Genomic DNA, 19,718 nt, shown 5'->3' on the forward strand with positions numbered 1-19,718 from the left:
GGAGGGCGCCCACGCACCCCGCCGCACCAACCCCCGCCCGCCCCGCCGCACCAACCCTCGCCCGCCGCACCAACCCCCGCCTCGCCGCCCATGCAATCCCCCCCATCCCCCGCAGTCTTACCTACGCTCAGTACGCGCTGGTCCCGGCTCCCTTCTTCTGCTATGAGGACCACCACAAAATGTCTGCCCCCATGCAGCAGACAGTTTCAGAGAACTTTCTGCTACATGGGGGCGGACATTTTGTTGTGGTCCTCATAGCAGAAGAAGGGAGCCGAGACCAGCGCGTACTGAAGACTGACAGGTAAAGACTGTGGGGGATGGCGGCGGGGCGGCGGGGTGTAACTATAGCACTGCAGCCCCCGGCGCCCGCACATGCACAGCGCCCCCCCGCGGTCACGGGGGCTGCGGTGCTATAGTTCCGCCCCTGGTTCCGCCCCCACTTTAACCTCTGATCCTGGCGATATTGTGCTGAATGGCCAGATAACTGTAGTATTTATGAAGGCGACCGATCTAGAGATATCAATCAATTAATCTGCCGCATCATCCAAGAATGTCCATCGAATGCAAAATTATCTACGTTGATCATTGGCCACATTGGACGGTGAACGCCCTACCACAGCCAACCAAATGATGTTCCGATGTTCTTTCACAATGGAAGGAACAGGAAAAGGTCTTCTCACAGGTTGAGGAGCGCGGATATTGTGGCCAATACTCTGTGAGAGATCGGTTTAGGTCTTGGAGGCTGTCAGGTAAAATGCCTGTCAACCTATCTATGCCCAGCACAGGCATTTCTAGACAGTAGGTATAGTACAGAATTCTTTGAAGGGGCGCGTGGGAGCTGGTAATAAGGGTGGCATTAAATAGTTGACCTTTGTCAAAACAAAAACATCATTAAAAAGATTCCTGAAGCCGAGAGGCAGCGCCTCTGAGTGTCTCACCTTGCTAGGAGTCAGCTTGTTCTTGGAGTTCAGGAGATATACCGCCGTGTCCACGGCAGACAGAGCCACGGACATACTATCATCTGTTTCCAACGTCAGCTGGAAGCTTCCCCCTGGTTGTATTCTGTCGGCTACATTCGTTGTAATTAGCAGCTGTGGGATACAGAGACCGTCAGTACTTCAGGCCAAGGGGTCTAGAAGTGAATAGAGAACAGAGGGGTGGTTGGGTTGCAAAATTCATATAGGGGAGCCACACCATCTGCCAGGGAGTCAATTTGGAATGGCAGTTGGTGGCAATGGGTCTGGCTCTCGTTTTTGAATTTTGAACTGTTCTACAGCTCCTTCCACTGGATCCCCCACTGATTGGGAATGATGTGCAGTATGGTTGTATATTGGTGTTACCTTTCCTTCACAGACATCGGTGACGTCCACCCAAACCGAGTTGGCCACAATTTCGGAGTTCAGGTAATAGTAGGCGATAACTCGGAAGGAGGGAACCATTTTGGCAGTGACAGGGATTGTCGCCACCATGAGATCACTTCTGGAGATGAATTTCAAGTCAAGGGTCTTCCCTTTGCTGAGCACCTAAAGCAGAGACAGACATTTGTTAGTAAAGGAGAGAAGGTTGGGAATATTTTTTATTGATGGTTTGTTTTTATTTTTTAAAAACATTCAGGCCCATTGTAGATCATGTATTCTGTGAGGCTATCATATGTATGGTTGCATGACTGCCAACCACTCAGACCACTGCGGACCACCATACACCCATGTAGCACCTAGAGCAGCGGTGGCCAACCCGCGGCTCGCGAGCCGCATGCGGCTCGCCGAGCTGTAAACTGCGGCTCCAGCCTCCCGTCTGCAAAGCGGGGTTTTGAATTTGGCGCCAATTCGGCTGCCAAATTCAAAACGCCGCATCGGCGGCCAATAGGAAACGACAGCGGCGAGCCATCAGCGCTCGCCGCGCCGTTTCCGCCCTGCCCCCGGCGTCTGACATCAGACGCCAGCGGGAGGGCGAAAAGTCTTCTCCACGCCGGCGGAGCGCAGGAGCGCTCCTGAAGACGCCGGAGGATGGCGCAGAAGACGGCGGCGGGGAGAAGAGTTCCGGCGCCGCTGAAGAGGCCAGAAGACGCCGGGATCAAGACAGAAGATCTCCGGCGCCTTCTGCAAGAAAAAAGAAGATGGCTCCCGGAGAGGCCAGCGGGGGTGGGAAGCAAAAGAGCTGACGAAGCTCCCCCCAGCGGCCTCTCCCAACACCAGGTAGGGGCCTTTGGCCTCCTACCCTCCATCCACCCTAGACCACCGGGTGTCGGGCACTAGGCCCGTGGGCAAATTCAGGCCCTTCTGGCCTGTGTGCGCATTAGTCGGGCCCTCTTGGCCCGTGGCTCATTTATTTGTTGGGCCCTCCTGGCCCTCTAGGTGGGCCCTTTAGTTAGGAAGCTGGGCCCTCCAGCATAGGTGTTGCACTGTGAGCAACACCTGTGCTGGAGGGCCCAGCTTCCTAACTGTGGGGTCATATGATGTTTGGCACTGTGGGGGGGCATATGTTTGGCACTTTGAGGGGCATGTGATGTTTGGCACTGTGGGGGGCATATGATGTTTGGCACTTTGCGGGGCAAGTGATGTTTGGCACTTTGAGGGGCATATGATGTTTGGCACCTTGAGGGGCATATGATTGGTACTTTGAGGGGCATGTGATGTTTGGCACTGTGGGGGGCATGTGATGTTTGGCACTTTGAGGGGCATGTGATGTTTGGCACTGTGGGGGGCATGTGATGTTTGGCACTGTGGGGGGCATATGATGTTTGGCACTGTGGGGGGCATATGATGTTTGGCACTGTGGTGGGCATATCTGGCACTGGGGGCATAAAGTTTTGTCATGTGGCCACTCTCCTTGTGTCATATGACCACGCCCCTGACCACTCCCCTGATCACGCCCCTTTTTGGCACGCGCGCCTTCGGCGCGCGCATGACGTTGGCTCTTTGGCTTGACAACTGATATTTTTCAGCTCTTTACCTCTGACCGGTTGGCCACCCCTGACCTAGAGTAACAGATTTATCAGGGTTTGATTGGCTGGTACTTTGCTGTAGCTCCACCTACTCTATGTCTCTCCAGTGCTTAGACCCCTGGTTTTAAGTATATCGAGGCTTGAGTCCAGATGGTTAAATCAAATTGACTGAGGTACTAACTGAGTCACATGCACTCAAGCATGTATATCCTTAAAACCTGCACTTAAAGGGTGGTTTAAGGCCCATTAGGAACAAGTGCGTCCCACAACCATGAATGGGTTTGTGGGCCAGATGCACTAAGGTTCAACAGTGATAAAATTAATAGTGATAAACAGCCAGCCAATCAGCTCCTACCTGCCATGTCACAGACTGTGCTTGAAAAATGGCAGACAGGAGCTGATTGGTTGGTTGTTTATCACTCTCCATTTGATCACTTTTGAAGCTTAGTGCATGTGGCCCCGTGAGGGAAGGTGAGAGGATTAAGGGGGACAACATAGCTGCACAGACAGATAGAGGTGGGCATCTAATGAGGCACATGGTGACACACATTGTAAATAGCAACCAATCAGAATATCTCTATCATTTCTTTATTGTTTCCTAGAAAATGATATACAGAAACAGATTGGTTGCTATGGGAAACATCATCTCTTTTCAATTTTATAAGCTTTAGTACATTTACCCATCACGGTTACTACGTTGCAGGTGCAGCTGCCACGTGTGAGAGGACTGACCGTGTCTCCACCATAACCCACTCACCATGTAATATACTGTCTTCACACTTCCTGCGTTCGCCGATTCCACCTTCATTGTGACCTTTAGAGTTTCTCCCGGGCTCAGCACTGTGTTGGCTATTTCCAGATGGAGGAAACTGTTTGTGTTGGAGCTATAGGGAATAAGGTTTATGGTTTCCTCCTGACGCCCTTCAGTTCCACCCGCTGTGATCTGTAAATCCATCATTAAAAAGACAGATTTTAGTATTCATATAAGTGGTAGAGAGAGAGAGAGAGAGAGAGAGAGAGAGAGAGAGACATATCCACCAGAACGAGGGTGGATCGAACCTGCTGTAGAGATCGGCAAGTGTCTAGCGGGGGTGAGACCCTGCCATCTGCATCTTTAATATAAGTTTTTTAATGTTGTTTAAATAATTAATTAATTGTATGCCTAGTTCCCTCCCACCAGCTAGATTGGTAAGGGTATAAAAACCCACCAGTATTAACACCAGATACCCTTTGAAAAAGCTTCCTAGAGGAGTGAAACGCGTTGATGGACCACCTGTAGGGGACTGATCTTTTTCATCTCCGCCACACCATCTTCCGCATTTGAGTGACCGAATCAGCCTCTGAAGATCAAAGTGCTGATCCTTTCCTGGGATTCCATCCCTCCCAGAGGACCCCGACCTTGGCTACAGAACAGCAGGAGGTTTGCATCCTCCATCAAGCCTCCAATTTGGGGAAATATCATATCAGTACCACAGCAGCAAACCAGTGCAAGGAACGGACACAACTCCACAAACCAAACTTAGCTGGGACTTTTTTCCAACCTACCAATACGGTACGGTATGGCCTCCAATCATCAGTCACCACCTTTTTATTACTTTAATTATATTCACAAAAATTGGTCGTTTTCATTTTTGCTTTTATATTTGTTTTCATTTATATTTGTTATTTATCTACAGCGCAGTCATCCAATTCTTCTTTCCCCCCCCCCTCTCCATATCCAGCACGTTTGAAACATATCATTTTGCTTTCACTTTCTGTTACGGAGTAATTTGATCCGTTGAGTGGCCTCTAGTGGTCACTGGTGGTACTTCACCTCAGAGGTGAGGTGTATTTACATATATAGATATGACTGCGTGGCATTCATTGTCCTCATAATGGATTACCTTATCTGTTCTCTTAATAAGTCAATCCACTTCCAAAAAGATTTGTATGACTTTAATATCACTTTACAGGCTATGTTTGAAAAATGATAGAAAGGAGCTGATTGGTTGGTACCTTATTCTCATTCCAAGCTTTGATAAATCTGCCCCTGATGCTCTTCCTTCGAACCCTTCGATATGCCCCAGACACCTACCAGAGAACCATGCTAAAGAGAGTTGGTGAGAGGTTTGTGTTACCGTAAGGTCCAAAGTCTTGTCCTGAGGTGCCGTGTTGATCACAAACGTCACCAGTCCATTGCCATCAGTCTGTAAGGAGTTCAGCTCAACTTTAGATTTAGAGAATTTGACCATGACACCTCTTGCTGGGGAGCCATCGGTATAGGTGACCTCTGCCTGTATGTGAGAGAGAGGAGACATAAATGAGGTTATGTCATGCTTAGAGGCAACAGAGCCTACTCCCCTGCAGGAAACGCCTTGAGGAGGAGATGCTATTGGCTGAATTGGGCGTCACTCAGGATCTACAATATGAAGAGGGACCGGGGCCAAAATGACCTAATTATCATACAATCACATTACATTGGTTCCATCTCCTCCTCATGGACCCTCAACTCACAGCATTATGCTGCAATACCACCCCTCACTATGAAACAGTCAGGATGCGGGAGAGCCACTTACACTTATGGGAGTCTGGGAGACTCTCTGTAAATTTGGGAGCCTCCTGGACAATCAGGGAAAGTAAGGTATGGTGTGGGCTATTATTACAGATACAGGTCCATTTAAGTTATAGTAAACTGGCACACAGAAAATATATTAATGCCATTTATCAAACCGTTTTAGCCATTTAAAACTCATTGAAATATGGTGCTCTGGCCAATCAGCTGCTGTCATGTGTTTGAAAAATTACAGGAGCTGTTTGTCTGGAGCACCGTGTATCATTTGCCATGAGTTTTAAATAGCTAAAATGGGCTTATAAATTGGCCCCTTTGTTTTTGCAAGCTTTGTTTGTAGATGTGTTCATTAGTCACATGACATAGAAAGGGGACAATAAAACGCCAAAAATAATGACCCATTTTTACTGTGGTTTCACCACATTTGGATACCTTGTCCCCTTCTGGTGTCATAAGGTGCAAACCATTGGGACCACTATGAAGAGCCATATTCCATTCCAGTAGCGCACGCAGGGGGGGTTTCCGAGTACCCAGAAACCCCCCCAGGAATCTAAGAGCCATTTTCTGAAAGCTAAGGGTCCCCTCTTTCCAAGAGTACAAGAATTTTTAAAATCGGACCTTGGGAACCGGAGATATCTGACTTCAAAGCAGTGGTCCCCATCCAAGCCTGTTAATTGCTGTTCCCAGTCAGATATTTCAGGTTCTGTCTGACGTAGAGTTTTTCTGAGGGAATATTCCAAAATCTGTGACTCTCCCCCTTTGAAAGACACTGGTAGTTTGTCTCTACTGTTCCCAGAACTAGAGATATCAGCCTTCAAGCAGCTGGTTACTGCTCCAGCTCCACACACCTGGTATGTAGTTTTATATACTCCTTGGCAGATTGCTCTGCCTCCTGAACTCTGATCCCCTAGTCCCCAGTACCATTTGGTAGGTGGGATTCTCTAGTTTTTAATTCCATTAAAATCTAAGAAATCTTTTTTAGGGAACTGGAGATATCTGCAGTCAAGCAAGTTGTCCTCCCACCAGAAAATTATGAATAATAAGCCCACTCCACTATACACCCATCCTCTGCGTATTAAACATCCCCTACCACCCTGGAAGTTATGTATTAGGGCCCCTTCATTCAGCCCAATGCCCCTTCTCCCACCTCATCTCCCACCATCTGTGCAGTAAAGGGGTAATTAGTGGAAATTACTGATCCAGGCCCTACATGCTGAGTGGTTGATATAATACCCCCTACCACCCGGGGGACATCAAAACATATACTGGGTCACCTAAGTGTCCATCTCCGTACTTTGCTCTGCACCTCTGGAAACCCCCTTCTGAGAATCCTGTGTTTGCCCCTGCATTCTAGTAGAGTCGGAAGCATATGTGCAGTACCGTCTACAACTTCATGCTACAGTACCACAGCTTCAAAGTCATTCCCTGGTGTTCATCCGTGCGTCCAAATGTGCAAAGACCAAGGCCCCCACTCACAGTATAACTGCAACCTGGGTGGCACCATTGAGAATTGCACCAACCTGACGGTAGGTGTAGTTTCTCCATCGGATTATGGCTTTCAATGTGAACAGATGAAAAAGAGCCTGATTCTGAGAAAGCCGCAAATGCGTCATAGCTGCAGTCCGGTAAGTAGCGGTTATGAGATACAAATGTTAGAGCCGCCGGAAGCTACAAGTTGTGACACTCCCCCAAATCAGTCCTGACAGGCCTGCATTAATGGTCACCCCCTGTTACCGCCTTGTCAATCACTTTGCCAATAAAGGGGGGTATTCAATCTGTGCCAATATTTCCTGACAGGGGAAATATTGGCACTCACCTATTCAATGCTGCCATTAACGACAGCATTGAAGGGTGTCAGATCCGACTTCTTAAAAGAATCAGTTTTTTTGGAAACCGCCACGGCTTGTCATATTTACAGCGTTTTTTCGACAATCCGCGGCTGTTTTCGCCGATACATGTACTTTACGACACTCGACAGCCGGGAACATTGAGATCCAGCTGTCGAGTTACAGTTGGAAGAAACGAAAATGGCCCGTGACTCCGACAGTCAGAATCCAAGATTGAATACTGCCCAAAGTCTCACTGCAGCCGATATCTCTAGACAAGCGCGGCACAGGCACAGAGTGACATACACGCTGGTGACATGGCAAAAAGATTGCTGCATATGAAAAAATTGTCCCACTACGTACAACATCATCGTTGCGTCTGACTCAAGACCACCGAGTAGAAATTAACCTTCACGTAAATATATTAGACTGTTTTAATCTTCCTTAATATCCTTCTGTCTTTGTAATGAGTAAGCTAACAAATCTTACCACAATCTGTGCTCCAAATCCAGGGATAAAATATTTCTTTGTTTTAGATAAATCCAATTTGTAGGGGGAAGTGACAAACTTCACGGAGGTAAGTTCCGTCTCTTCTAGAGTTCCAGCTGTGAACAGAGGTAGGAAGGGGAGAGTGGTCATTAGAGAAGGCTCTAAGAAAGGGTTCGGGTGGGCACAGGGTCCATACACATATCTAGGCCAATCAGAAAGAAGCACCAATGTTTATATAAATGGGAAAGGATCCTGAGTGGATTACAGAGTTGAGTGCAGAAAAAATTGAATATTATGTATAATGAAAAATCGTAATCGATGTAAAATGTCCAACGCGCATCCTATAAGGGGAGGATTCAAATGTGCATGCAGGTGGCCACTAGGTGGAGCAATTTGATTGGACAGAGGAAAAAAAAAGGATAGGATGTTTAAGTCCTAAAACGATCTGCTTGGAGGTGGTGATTGGTCATAAAGAAAGTTAGAGGATGGTGGTTGATACGTCAATAGAGAGATGGTCAAAAGGTTGACTGATCCAAAAAGTTGGGCATACGTTTTTTAGTTGTCTATGTTGACACCTTATAAGTGTACCACGTCCCCTCGCATGGCTCGCTGCAATCGCTATGCTTCGGGCATGGCGGTCACTTGATCCATATACAGTAGTCTGCCCGTGTACATACACACACACAAGCACCAGGGTCAACTTTTTTTTTGTTGGGAGCCAATTAACCTACCAGTATGTTTTTGGAATGTGGGAGGAAACCGGAGTACCCAGAGGAAACCCACGCAAGCACGGGGAGAATATACAAACTCCGCACACATATGGCATTGGTGGGAATCAAGCTCAGGACCTCATTGCCATGAAGCAGTAATGCTAACCATTTCACCGTCCGTGCTGCCCTAATAGCGTGCCTCTGGATATACGTTAGATGCTTAGACCAATACTATGACGTTTTGGGAATAGGGTAGTGCCCAACAGATGCATATACAAAACGTGACTCACAGGCCTTCTCCATCACGCTCACTGCAATGTACAACGTGGACTCCACTAAGTTTTTCTCTGTCTGGTTAATCTTCTTTACGATGCCGTCTTTATGGATCTGGACGGTGCCCTCTCCACCTACCAACTGCACAGCAGAAAACATCTATCACATGATGCCCACTGGTATCCCATGGTATATAACACGCCCACATATATACTGCAGACATATAAGTAAAGGCACTGTGATTGCCACTGACCTTCACTTGCTTCTCCAGGCCTTGCAGAATAGTCTTCTCCCCTTTCTGGTCTATTATTCCCAGGCGGATGTAGGCCACACCATCTACAGGCTCTCCATACACATATCTAGTCCAATCAGAAAGAAGCACTAATGTTTATGTCAGTGGGAAAGGATCCTGTTAGAGTGGATTACAGAGCTGGACACCACAGACTCTGACCTGCAGGTCGTGTACGGTGGGATAAAATATGGGAACCCTTTGGAATTACCTGGATTTCTGCATAAGTTGGTCATCTAAGTCACAAGAACCAACAGTCTGCTTATATTACTTACTAGGTGATTCATCGCGCCCTACGGGCGCTCTTCACACCGTCGTAAGGGGCTGCGCCCCCTTAATTTGTGAATATTTGTATATGGGAAGGATGGTTAGAATTGTATGAAAGATGGCCTGTATTGCAACTTGAGTTATAGGTGAAATATGTTAAATAGAGAGCATATGATTTGGAAGGGGGTGTGTATTGTTTTGTTTAATTAAAAAGCGGTTACAGAGTAAGATGTACATTGATAGTGTGGAGGGTACAGTGACATTTGTGGGTGTGGGGTGTGTGTGTGTGTGTGTGTGCGTGTTGTTTAGCTGTGTGTGTGTGCAATAGTATAGTAGGGTGTTTTTAAATCAGCGGCTCCCCACTGGCGGAGGTCACGACACAGGAAAACAGGAGGCTGGGTAGTGATAGGGGTGTGTGGGCATAAGGGGGACTAAAGAGGAGGGTGGGAGATACTGTGCAGCTTCTGCCAGTGGGTGAGGGTCCAGCGTGGCAGTACAGGAGTACAGGATGGTGGCCCTGAGTCAGTGTCTCCTCCTACTGGGTGGGAGTTTGGGTGCATGAGAGCAGGAGGCTGGGCTATGAGGCATGATAGGGGCATGTGTGCAAAACAGCGTCAGCGACTCCCCAGTGGTGGAAGTTACGGTTCAGGAGAGCAGGAAGCTGGGTAGTGATAGGGGTGTGTGAGTATACGGGGGACTAAAGAGGGGCTTAGGGGTGCCGTGAATTGCGGGAGGGGCGCGGGGGGTGTCGGGAATCAAGGGAGGGGGGGCGCAGGTGTCGGCGAATCGCGGGAGAGGGCGGGGGTCCGTGAATTGCGGGAGGGGGGGGCACGGGGCGCGATGAATCACCTAGATGGTTATATATTCTTGTAGAAGGATGGTAGGATGTTGCTGTCATTCAGAATGCATTTACATAAACAGTAATAGTAGCAGTAAAAGGTCTGACTTAAAACACCTACAGTAAAACAGAACAGGTGTTATATATTATACAAAGAATTGGTTGATGATGTGTAGGTTGACGTGCACATAGTTTATAGTTGTCACAGTAAAAAAATCGTCACAAGAAAAAATCAACACAGAAAGTTCAACACATGTAAATGTTGACATAAGTGTTGCACTTCATCGGTGTTCATGTCGACACATGAGAATGAATATGAAAACATTCAAAAAAAGAAAAATAAATCTTCAAAAACTCATGTCAACCTTTTTCATTGTCGACCATAGCCGTGCCAGTGTTTTGCATGTGCCATTTAATCCTGGGGTTGCCGTGAATCGCGCGTAGGGGTGGGGGGGGGGGGGGAGGAGGTGAGGGGTGTCTGCGAATCACGGGAGGAGGGGTCGTGGGTGGATGCCGTGAATTGCGGGGGGGGGGGGGTGTGGGTGCCGCGAATCGTGGGAGGGGGGGCGCGGGGGTTGCAGTGAATCGCGGGAGTGTGGGTCGCAGGGGCGGGGGGTTGCCGCAATGACAGGAGGGGGGGTCAGGGGTGGGGAATCGCGGTAGAGGGGGTCGTGGGGGGCACCCTGAACCACGGGAGGGGGGGCCCGGGGGGGTTGGTGCGAATCGTGGGAGTGGGGGGTCGCGGGGTGCCGCGAATCGCAGAAGGGGGGGGTGTCACGGGGTGGGGCCGCGAATCGCGGGAGTCACCGGGGGTGCCGCGAATTGCGGGGGGTGTACTGCAAATAGCGGGAGGGGGGTCGCGGGGGGGGTGCCGCGAATCGCCACAAGAAAAAATCAACACATGTAAATGTTGACATAAGTGTGGCACTTCATTGGTGTCCATGTCGACACATGAGAATGAATATGAAAACATTGAAAAAGTGAAAAATAAATCTTGTCAACCTTTTTCATTGTCGACCATAGCCAAGTCAGTGTTTTGCATGTGCCATTTAATCGTGGGGATGCCGTGAATGGGGGGGGGGGAGGGAGGGAGGTGCATACCTCCCAACATGACCCTCTCCAGGAGGGACACATTGCTCTGTTTCTGGACTTTCTTCTTAATTTATGGATTACCATCACCTGTGCTTAAACACCTTTCTTATCAATTACCCTGTTTAAAATGACAGGTGATGACAATCATAAATTAAGATGGAAGTCCACAAACAGAGCATTCTGTCCCTCCTGGAGAGGGTCATGTTGGGAGGTATGGAGGTGTGGGGCGCTCACCTGGTGTGTCTGGTGAGTAGCTGTGTCTTTGCTGCTGTGTAACATGGAGAGGCAGAGGGTGTCTGGCACTGTCTGTGGGCTCACTGGGCTGGTTCTCTGTCATGTGAGTCAGTCATGTGAGTCAGAGGCTCCACCCAGCGTTATAGCTCCAGACACACTTTGAGTGACAGATGTAGCCAAATATATAAGAGATATTATTATAACACAATTAATTATATGTCTTAAAGGGGATGCAGTCAATTTACCTACAATCAATATCCCAACGGTCAAAATACAGACAACCATTGACCGACGGTCAAAATACTGACATTTAAAATACAGACACGGTCAAAATACCGACACGGTCAAAATACCGACATTTAACTTGTTCATACTTTACCATCCCAGTGGACATGGAGGGGGGGTATAATAGTGTGCCGAGCGCAGCGAGGCACCGTGCCCGAAGCATGGTGAGCATAGCGAGCCATGCGAGGGGACGCGTTATTACGTTTGACTGTCCATGTCGCACAGTGGCGTAACTATAAATTTTGCTCCCCCAAGCCAAAAAAAATTCTGGCGCCCCCATTCTTCCTATTAAAAATGTGCCCCTCCAATAGATATGAAAATGAATGTGCACATTACAAAAGAGGGTGTGTGGCCTCATTGTAAGGTGTAATGCCCATTACACATTTTGCCACACACCGTAATGGTCATTACAAATAATGCTAAACACGGTCATGCCCATTACACAGTATGCTACACAATGTAATGCCCATAACACATTATGCTATACCAGAATACCCATTACACAATATGCAAGACACCGTAATGCTCAATACACAATATGCCACACACACCGTAATGCCCATTACACATTATGCCGCACACCGCAATGCCCATTACACAATGTGCCGCACACCGTAATGCCCCTTATACATTATGCCACAAATCGTAATGGCTGAAGTAGTCAAGATGTTGGTGTTCAGTAGACCGACACCAGCATCCTGACTGCTGTCAGAACACTGGCGCCAGGGCTTCAAAACAAATCATGATGCCGATGCCGGAATACGGACAGCCGATATCCAGAATGTAAGTGTGCCAGGTTAGGGTCAAGATAGTTAATGGGAGGGTAGTTAGGATTAGGCACCTGTGGGGGGAACATAGGGTTAGGCTGTGCAGGGGGATGTTAGGGTACACACACATACATACATGTGTGTGTATGTGTATATATATATATATATATATATATATATACACACACACACACACATATATATTAGATAGAGAGAGAGAGAGACATACACACATACATCTTTAAACTTTTTAACTTTTTGAACACATACAGTACTTCTCTGCCTGAACGCACCTTTTATCATCTTTTTTCATTAAGCATCCATTTTCCAGCAGAGTTACCGGTCTTTTCTGCCCCTGCGTCTCTACGTAGTACACAGCAGGTCAGACGACGGATGGAGGACGGCAGAGGGAGTATGGGCCTTGCGGATGGTGAAGGGAGGAGGAAGGGGTGTGGACGGCGGAGGGCGGACGAGACTTGTGCTGCACAGTGATGCAACGGTGGAGTGAGGAGGGAGTTAATGCAGCAAAGGGCGGGGGAGACTCACAATGCACCAGTGATGGATCTAGGACAGTAGAGAGTGGAGGAAGTTAATGCGCTGTGCCGTGCAGCATAGGGCGGAGGGAGACTAGCACTGTACAGCGATAGGAGGAAGAAGGGAGTCTCGCGCGGCACTGCACACGTGAATGGCGCCACGGCCGACTCGCCCATGCCCGTGGTACAAGCAGCATCTCACCAACAAGGTGAGGTCATGTAATTTAATTTAAAAATCACCCTCCCCTCCCGTAGACCCTAACCTTCCCCTCCCACAGGCATAGGTAGCTCATACGGTTATTATATATAATAATAAAAGATGCTGCTAATTTCATAGCACTTACAGTTTAGAGGTAGGTAGGAAAGTGTGATGTGATGCTGTAGTTGAACAGTAGTAGTGCCCCAAGCTCAGGGACATTGCAGGCGGCTCAGCGGCATCTGAGACAGCATAGTGGAGCATCTCTGACTGATGAGGCTCCCGCTGTAAGGCCCTGAGCAGTGTCTGGGAGTATTGCGGGTGCCACTCTGAATGTGCACTATTTATGCGCAGTCCAGATTCTCAAGGGGCACAGTGGAAAACCATGAGGGTATAAAAAACACATGGTGGGGTGGCAAGCAGACTTGGTCCCTACATGGAGGGGGGCTCAGTTTATCCTAGCTGAAAAAGCTCTATATTCTACTATGTGTAGATCTTACTCATTTAGGGAGAAAGGGACAGTTTGCAAACTACTCGCTACTACAGAAATGTATTCAACAATGTTTGAATACACTTGTAAAGGTGCAAGTAGTTGGCAGACAGTCCCTTGCTAACAATGTGAGCTACAGTATGCAGATGGGTAGATCACATTACTTACTAAACCTAAGCATGGAACCAGTGACCTGAGGTCATCCATCCGGCCAGGCTGCAGATAAGACTCACAGCGCTGTCAATGTTATCTCCTGCTGTGTTTATAGCACTCTGGTCTCCGGCTCTGACAGCAGTCAGCACTAACTCAGCTCCCCCGGCCGGCAGAAGGCAGCGTGTGATGTGACAGGCAGCACATCACAGCGCGCCGGAAGGAAGTGAAACCTGCGGAGCAGCCTGAAAAGCGGAGGCTGGAGCTACTGTTCTACTCTCTCTGCCTCCCAGCACACAGGTGACACCCGGCGCCCACGCAGCCCCCGCTCCCCCAAGCAGTAGCGGGGGCTGCCTTACACTATCTACGCCCCTGATGTCGCACCGACATGAGCCGACAGGCAAAATTTCATGCCCTACCATCCACTAGGGCATGGAGGGAGAATAAAATAGTGTCCTGAGCCCAGCGAGGAACCGTGCCTGAAGCATGGCAAGCGCAGCGAGCCATGCCAGGGGACGCGGTACACTGATACAGGTTTCATGTCGATCTATGTCAACATACAGACCAAAAAAATATGAATAATATACTTGTATACTTTTTGACCTATGTATATTTTAAATGTCGGTATTTTGACCTTGTCGGTATTTTAAATGTCTGTATTTTGACCTTATCGGTATTTTGACCTTCGATCAATAGTTGTCGGTATTTTGACCGTCGGGATTTTGATTGTAGGTATATCATAAGGCTTTATTAGACGCATTGTGGAAACATTCACAGTTCATGGTGGACAGTATGGGAACCCTTGGATTAATAACTGGTTGACTCCGTTTTATCAGCAATAACTTCAAAGAAAAATTTCCCGAAGCAGCAAAAGAGGAAATCTGGAACATTCCAGAGTCCAAAACTGCCTGGTGTGGATCATTTTCTTTAGGCCACAACCTCTCCCCAGAGCTTCTCACTGGAGCTTCTTACTACAGCACCTTACCACAGCCTCTCACCACAGCTTCTCAACACAGCCTCTAACCAAAGCCTCTCACCACAGCTTCTCATCACAGCCTCTCACCACAGCTTCTCATCACAGCCTCTAACCATAACCTCTTACCACAGCTTCTCATCACAGCCTCTCACCACAGCTTCTCATCACAGCCTCTAACCATAACCTCTTACCACAGCCTCTCATCACAGCCTCTTACCACAGCTTCTCATCACAGCCTCTCATCACAGCTTCTCATCACAGCCTCTAACCATAACCTCTTACCACAGCTTCTCATCACAGCCTCTCACCACAGCTTCTCACAACATCTCACCACAGCCACTCACCATTGCCTCTCACCACAGCATCTCATCACAGTCACTCACCACAGCTTCTCACAACAACATGGGGGGGGGGGGGCCTGGGAGGGGTCCGATTAGATCCCTCTCTGGGAAAATAAGCATAGAAAACCATAGGCTTCTACTGGGCAAAGGCCAAGTCCAAGCTCCAGACCAAGTCGCATTCAAGAGCTTGGTACATTTAGGATTGCGTCCAAAACTCTGAAAACTAAATTTTCTGCGTTCCGGATGCACTTTTTTCCTTAGTACGCCCCTCCCTCTCTGTTTTGGAGGCATGTATGCAGGACAACGTGTGGTGGATATCCCCCATGGCACTTGAGGCACATATATGTAATATGACTTACTGGGCAGTATTCAATGAGAAAAGTTCTCCGTGTTTTGTGGAGAACTTGTGCTTTGTTCGCCTTGGACGGAGCATTTTGCTCTCCAAAAGCGAGCAACCCTATTCAATGTGAAATGTTCTCCGTCTTTCTAAGTGACTTTCTCCGTGTCTCTCCGTGTAGCAATTCTCCATCTTTTGATGGAGAGCTGGAATGTAAACTTTTAAACTAAAAGGTTTTGTTAAGAAATTTTGGTGTCAAAAAATCAGTTTTTTTTTTCTGTGAAGGGGCATGTTATTTTTATTCATGTGCTTATAGCACATGAATATATATTTAATTTAAAAAAAAAATATTTTTTTTAATTTTTTTTTTTTTTTACATAGTGCAGCCAGCAGGGGGCCGGAGCGCTCGAGCCGCTCATTAGATATTCATATATTCACTGCACCCGAACGTAACTATGCACAAACGGGTGCAGTGAATACTGGGTCCTAGTGATTATAAGATACAATCCAGTCTGTAGAAGCATAAACATATCTCTAGTGTTTGATTAAATTATCCAGCAGTGACACACACACGATTATTACCTGGCTTCTACTTTCACTTGAAACTTCTTATTAGTCATCAGGAAATAGGGATGTTCCGGAACGATCTTCACCTCAAAATTCGGGAGAACTACAAAACAGAAAGAGGGTAAACGGAGACCACCGCTAGAGGCAAAAGTGGAAGAATAAGGTTAATTAATTACATTTTTTATAAATAAAAAAAAATCTTTGGAGTTTTTACAAAATTTGTGATTTTGACCCCTAATTGACCCCTAATTAAAAACAAAATCACACCTCTAATGAATGTATTATATGTTTATCTGGCAAGACATAGACAGTAATTATTATAGTATTACATTCACCACTTAGCAATTTCACTAAGATGAGAGATCTATTTCAGATTCTGATTGGTTGCCCATAGCAACATCCCATGTTACCTGGAGCACCCATCTTAGTCATTTTCCTCAGATCTTTAGAAACGTACCATATTTTCTCACTTCAAATTCTGATGTGAAGTTTGACTCTGGAGCTGTGAGGAAATACGCTGATATTCTCCACACCCCAGGGCTGCAAGAGGAAGAGGTACAGTGTTAAGGGCGGTGGTCTCGCTAGGATGCGTTTATTAGCCCTGTTCACCATGTGGCACTCTGCTGGCCTACCGGGCGGTGGCACCTGCTGGAAGTGAGATTTTCCAGGCCTTGCTGGCAATATTAAAGCATGGGGTGTGGATTGTGTTAGGTGGTTGTGTGTGCAGGATTGACTCTGGTTGATTCTGGTTGAGTTAACAAGGTTTTTTTCTCTAGGCCTCACTTGGTGGTTCCTCACACAACAGTCAGTTAAGCTAACTGTTGCGGCCAAGGAGGATCTGCTCTGGCTGCTGGAGTGTAGGCCTGGTTTGGCTATTGTTGAGTCCATCGATAAGGTACACGCCGCCCTGACAGAGTGAAATTCCACCCATATGCACGGCTGCTTATGGCATCACAGCCTTGTGAACATCTGCAAATCCATTTGCATTGTCACCATCGAATGATTCCACCCCCCCCCCCCCCCGCTAATGAAAGCGAGTGACCGAGGCCAGAGCTGACATCCGCCTGCATTTTTCCGTGATATTCCCTGAAAAAAAGGACAGGCGCAACTCCCAAATGATGCCTGCCTGTCAATCAGCCTGCATATGGGTTTCATTTGCTCGATAATCGCTCAGCCTGTAAATTCTAAGTCCGGTCTGAATCTGGCCTATTGACACAACCAGGGAGAATGTGAATGTACCTGCGTGGTGGTTTGTCCTGTGATATCACTACGCCTAAGAACGACCAATCAGGTCTCTGTGAGCTGGCTGCAATAACGGCTATCTCACTGCCACCTAGCTTTTTCCAGGCATGAGTGGGGCTTCTTCTTACACTTATTACAGTCAGCATTTTGTATTCAGAACACAGAAAAATTATAACGGGGGCTTGCAACAAAACATGCATTTTTCTGGCAATTATTATTCGTCGAAGTAGCCTTTTGTTAATAAAAAATGGCGGTTTGTAACATTCCCCCTCAGCTGTTTATACATTTAATTTTCAAAGAACATTTTGCCACCTACTTCAGCTACAGTAAGTAATCATGTCCATTCCCTTCCATGCATATTGTTCATTTAAATATAAGTACATGCGTTATTAAAATGATTGTTTTAATTAGAGTAAGGTTCGATGACATATCGACAGTATATAAGGGTATTCCATTATGGCGGTCTCCTGCAAAGCGCTAGAGAGTACAGCCATATTGTTTTCTCCTTTAGGAAGTATATGGCCGTAGGAAAGACTGAACCACATCCAGTACATCCAGTGGGGGGTCGTGGTGTTACCGGGTCAAAATATGGAGCAGGCCATGAAGGGGGGGGGGGGCGCAGAGGACGTCCCAGCATTTTAAAACTGTTCCATCAGTGATTACATTTGATTACGACTGCAGCTGCACAGTTACATATGAGGATTGTTGCTATGGGTAACCAATCAGAATCCACTTCTTTTTTATTTATCACTTTCTAGAAGATAATAGATAGTATCTGATTGGTTGTCCATAGCAACATAGTGTAAGGTTACACAGGACTCACGTTGAAATGTCCGGAATTGGAAGATTGTAGTTTACAACGGCATTGTCAGGGAGTCGTTGTATCTTGGCCACTTGTAGGCCTTCTGCGTTCTGTCAGGGAATGATCCCAGGTGGAGAGTCAGAGATGGAAGAACGACCATAGGAACCGGAGGATGGAAAGGAAATGTGAACATTACATAAGTGCTGAATGACAGAGAATCGGAGGGAAATCATCACAGAAATTATTCGGACCACATATTATCAGTGTTATTAATGTCCAAAACCAGACCAGACATGATGTAAATCTAAAAGAGAGGAGAAACCACTAAATTAGTGGAATATTGGGCGCTAGTTGGTAACAGTTGTACAGATAATAAATATATGACCTATAATAATTTGGAATCTAGTAGTTCTGTATTTTAGCTTGCAGTTCTCCCATGTGTACCAGTGTGGATACACCCAATCTGTTTATCACCTGACTTTTTACGGTACAGGTTCTAGACAGATATATAAAGACAATTAGAAAAAACAAGAAATGGAGTATCTGCGCTGTTTTTTATTTTTTATTTAATAACTTGCACCATGGATGGAGTCACTTCACATACACAATTTTTGTCTGTTTATGAATATTTATTTTCATTTATTTGTATAAAAAAAGGATCATATAAAATACATTACAATTTTTATAGGCGGCCACCTACAGATATATATGAAGGTATTTATAGCGATTGCATAAATATTTGTTTATCATGCAATCGGTATATACACGTATATGTTTATATAAAAAAAACTTGATTTTACATATAAAATTAATCACATTTAAATGGAGAGAAAAAAATAATAAAATAAAAATAAAAATAAATTTTCAAAAAATTATATATAAAAAGTATATAACACTAAACTTTGTGACTTTATAGCCCCAGGATGGCGAAAGCTGTGTAGCCAGTCCAGGTATCTAGAATTCTGGACACATAGTATAAATTTTGAAGAAAGACTGAACTGAGCGGATCACTTTCTGTATAGACCTTTTTTGTCCTTGGTTAAAGAAACAGTCTTTTTCCAATTACAGATGAATTTAAACGTAGAATAACTTGTATGCATACATTTGTAACTTTAGGTGATTTGGCGATATATGCCTTTTTGGAAAGAAAGTAGTAAAGTGCACAGTGGTGCGTCTCTCACCTGCACCGTTTGTGCGTGGATACTTGTCCCAGCAGCGGGATACCTCGCTGCATGTACCGTGCTCAAGTGTCTACACGGGCTGTGTAGATAGTTGTCCCAGCAGCGGGACGTCTCGCTGCATACACTGCGCTTCGATGTCGGCGCTAGTAGTGGAGTGTCCCTCCGGTGAACAGGGGTCGGGGAGGACGCCGCGTAGATGTTGTTAGCTGGCGTCTCACTCACCCGTAGTTGGAATCCAACAGCCGGCGCTGCTCTCACCTGCGCCGCTGTGTCACCTGTTTCTCACCGGAGTTCTCCTAGCAGCTTGATGGACGTGATGACGTAGGGCTTGGTCTGTATTT

At 46.7% G+C, this 19,718-nt stretch overlaps 1 protein-coding gene across 1 annotated transcript in view; it reads right to left on the reverse strand.

Annotated features, from left to right (window-relative positions):
* Positions 1-19,718, reverse strand: part of LOC146036253 (complement C4-like) — a 97,940-nt gene that overhangs the window by 58,052 nt on the left and 20,170 nt on the right. The window contains exons 5-14 of the mRNA XM_083160132.1: positions 18,218-18,306; positions 16,610-16,692; positions 16,168-16,255; positions 9,044-9,149; positions 8,808-8,931; positions 7,808-7,923; positions 5,062-5,217; positions 3,702-3,887; positions 1,341-1,523; positions 939-1,091 (exon numbers count right to left, since the gene is read on the reverse strand). Coding sequence (XP_083016258.1) covers positions 939-1,091; positions 1,341-1,523; positions 3,702-3,887; positions 5,062-5,217; positions 7,808-7,923; positions 8,808-8,931; positions 9,044-9,149; positions 16,168-16,255; positions 16,610-16,692; positions 18,218-18,306 — 1,284 coding nt within the window. The remainder of the gene's footprint in view (positions 1-938; positions 1,092-1,340; positions 1,524-3,701; positions 3,888-5,061; positions 5,218-7,807; positions 7,924-8,807; positions 8,932-9,043; positions 9,150-16,167; positions 16,256-16,609; positions 16,693-18,217; positions 18,307-19,718) is intronic.

Source organism: Crinia signifera, chromosome 9 (assembly GCF_055691185.1).
Source record: "Crinia signifera chromosome 9, ASM5569118v1, whole genome shotgun sequence".
NCBI classification, from domain to species: Eukaryota; Metazoa; Chordata; class Amphibia; order Anura; family Myobatrachidae; genus Crinia; species Crinia signifera.